General features: G+C 59.3%; 1 protein-coding gene and 1 non-coding gene across 2 annotated transcripts; both read right to left on the bottom strand.

The window, feature by feature from the left end:
* Positions 1 to 319: 319 nt before the first annotated feature.
* On the bottom strand, positions 320 to 416 carry LOC112958128. The gene has a single exon (XR_003251352.1). It is a non-coding gene; the product is annotated as a small nucleolar RNA SNORD88 (small nucleolar RNA).
* Positions 417 to 1,862: 1,446 nt separating this feature from the next.
* On the bottom strand, positions 1,863 to 2,170 carry RPS9 (ribosomal protein S9; the record flags this gene model as incomplete). Its single annotated transcript, XM_026051931.1, has 1 exon — positions 1,863 to 2,170. A coding segment is annotated over one exon (281 nt), but the record flags the coding sequence as incomplete, so codon positions are not given.
* Positions 2,171 to 2,800: the final 630 nt, after the last annotated feature.

Genomic DNA, 2,800 nt, shown 5'->3' with positions numbered 1-2,800 from the left:
GGCGTGGGAGGCACTTCCGGGAAGAAGAGGCGCTGCGGCCGCCATGTTGAGTGTGGCAAGGAGGGCGTGGCAGAAGAGGCCCCGCCCCCGGAAGGGGCCCAGGCGTCCGGGACCACGCCCAACCCCCTCCCCCCACACGACACAAGACACGTGGGGTTTTTTTGGGGTCAGAAACGACAATTTATTTAAAATCTTCCTCGCGTTTTTCACCCTCGGCCGCGGGGGAGGCGCCACCTGCAACGGAATAGGGCGAAATCCTGAGAAAATGGGAAAAAATGGGGGGCAAAAATGGGAAAATCCCCCCCGTCCCCTCCCCCCAGGTCCCCTCAGACCCCCCCGGAGGGTCAAGGCCCCCCCGGGGGGGGCACTGACGTCATCAGGGGGGTCAGCGCCCAGTGCTGCCATCACGGGGGACCCCCCAGCCGTTTTGGGGCTGTTTCCCCCTCTTTCTGTCCCCTTTTTTCCCATTTCTTCCCCGTTTTGGGCCGTTTCTTTCTTTCTGTCCCTATTTTCCTCCTTTTCCCCACTTCCTGCCTGATTTTTGCTGTCTCTCCCTTTTTCTGTGCCAATTTTCCCCGATTTTTCCCATTTTTTTCCCATCTTTCCCCATTTTCTGCCCATTTTTGGCAATTTCTTCTCTCCTGTCCCCATTTTCCCAATTTCCCACCTGTTTTTTGCCTGTTTCCCCCTCTTTCTGTCCCCATTTTCCCAATTTTCCCCGTTTTTCCCCATTTCCTGCCTGTTTTTAGCTGTTTTCCCTCCCCTCTCCCCATTTCCCACTCATTTTTTTGCTGTTTCTCCCTCTGTCCCTGTTTTTCCCCATTTCCTGCCCATTTTCAGCTGTTTCCCCTCTCCTGTCCCCATTTCCCACTCATTTTTGGGCTGTTTCTCCCTCTGTCTCTATTTTCCCCATTTCCTACCCATTTTTTGCTGTTTTTCCCTCTTTCTGCCCCCCATTTTCCCATTTTTCTCCCGTCTTTCCCCATTTCCTGCCTCTTCTCAGCTGTTGCCCCATTTCCTGCTCATTTTGGGGCTGTTTCTTCTTTTTTCTGTCCCTGTTTTCCCCATTTTCTGCCCCCGTTTTTTGCTGTTTCTCTTTCTGTCCCCATTTTCCCATTTTTCCCCCGTTTTCCCCTTTTTCTGCCCATTTTTGGCTGTTTCCTCTCTCCTGTCCCCATTTTCCCCATTTCCCTCCTGTTTTTGGCTGTTTCTCCCTCTTTCTGTCCCCGTTTTCTCCATTTCCTGCGCTTTTTTTTGCCGTTTCTCCCTATTTCTGTCCCCATTTTCCCATTTTCCCTATTTCCTGCACATTTTCAGCTGTTCCCCCTCTCCTGTCCCCACTTCCTGCTCATTTTTGGGCTGTTTCCCTCTCTCCCTATTATTTTCCCCATTTTCTGCCCCTTTTTTGCTCTTTCTCCCTCCTTCTGTCTCCCTTTTCCCCATTTTCCCCCATTTTCCCATTTCCTGCCCGTTTTTGGCCGTTTCCCCTCTCCTGTCCCCACAGGCCGCCGCCTGTTCCCCTCTCGGTGTCCTGTCCCCATCCCCGTCTCCCTGTTCCTCTCGGTGTCGCTGTCCCCTCTCACTGTGTCACCGCGTCCCCAGTGTCACCCATTCATTCCCCACTCAGTGTCACCCGTCCAATCCTCGTCACCGTCTCCGCCTGTAGCGCCGCCTGTTCCCTTCTCGGTGTCCTGTCCCCATCCCTGTCTCCCTGTCCCCTCACTGTGTCCCCTCCCACCGTGTCACCGTGTCTCCGCTCGGTGTCACCCATTCAACCGTCACCGTCTCCGCCTGTAGCGCCGCCTGTTCCCTTCTCGGCGTCCTGTCCCCATCCCCGTCCCCCTCGGTGTCCCTGTCCCCTCACCGCGGCCCCGCTCGGCGTCACCCGCTCAGTCCTCGTCGTCGTCGTCGCCGCCTGTGCCGCCGCCTGTTCCCTTCTTGGCGTTCTTGCGCTTGACGCGGCCGGGGCGGCCGCCGCCGTAGGGCGAGCGCAGCGAGAAGTCGATGTGTTTCTGCGAGTCCAGGCGCACCACGAACGACGGGATGTTCACAACCTGCTTACGGACCCTGCGGGGACAGGCGGCCGCGCTGACCGGGTGACGGGGACACCGGGACGCCCCGCGGGGACACCGCAGTGATGGTGACAAGGCGACGGGGACACCGGGACGCCCTGGGGGGACAGGCGGTGACACTGACAGGGTGACGGGGACACCGCGGCGACAGGGTAACCGGGACACCAGGACACCCTGAGAGAACACCGCGGGGACAGTGACAGGGTGGCGGGGACACCGTGGTGACGCCGACGGTGACACCAACACTGAAGGAAAGAGAGGGACCCTGAAACACCCTGCGGGGACGGGGTGTTCACAACCGGCTTGCACACCCTGCGGGGACGGGGACGGTGACACTGACGGGGGGACAGGGTGAGAACTGGGGGAAACAGCCCCGGAGGAACCACACTGCCCGAGCCTGGAGGACCTACAGCCGCTGGAGGACCTACAGCCGCTGGGACAGGGCGAAACAGCCCCTGGAGGACCCACAGCCCCTGGAGGACCCACAGCCCCTGGGACAGGGTGAACAGCCGCCGGAGGACCTACAGTCCCTGAACTCAGTAGACCTACTCTTGCAGAACGTACAGTGCCTGTAATGGGGTGAAACAGCCCCTGGAGGACCTACAGCCCCTTGGAGGACCCACAGCCCCCGAACCGGCACAGAACAGCCCCTGGAGGACCCACAGGCCCCTGGAGGACCCACAGCCCCCGAACTGGTACAGAACAGCCCCTGGAGGACCCACAGCCCC

Source organism: Nothoprocta perdicaria, unplaced genomic scaffold (assembly GCF_003342845.1).
Source record: "Nothoprocta perdicaria isolate Ctin4 unplaced genomic scaffold, notPer1 scaffold_1116, whole genome shotgun sequence".
Taxonomy (NCBI): Eukaryota; Metazoa; Chordata; class Aves; order Tinamiformes; family Tinamidae; genus Nothoprocta; species Nothoprocta perdicaria.
Note: the sequence above shows the minus strand (reverse complement) of the source record. Positions and strands in the feature narration are given on the sequence as shown.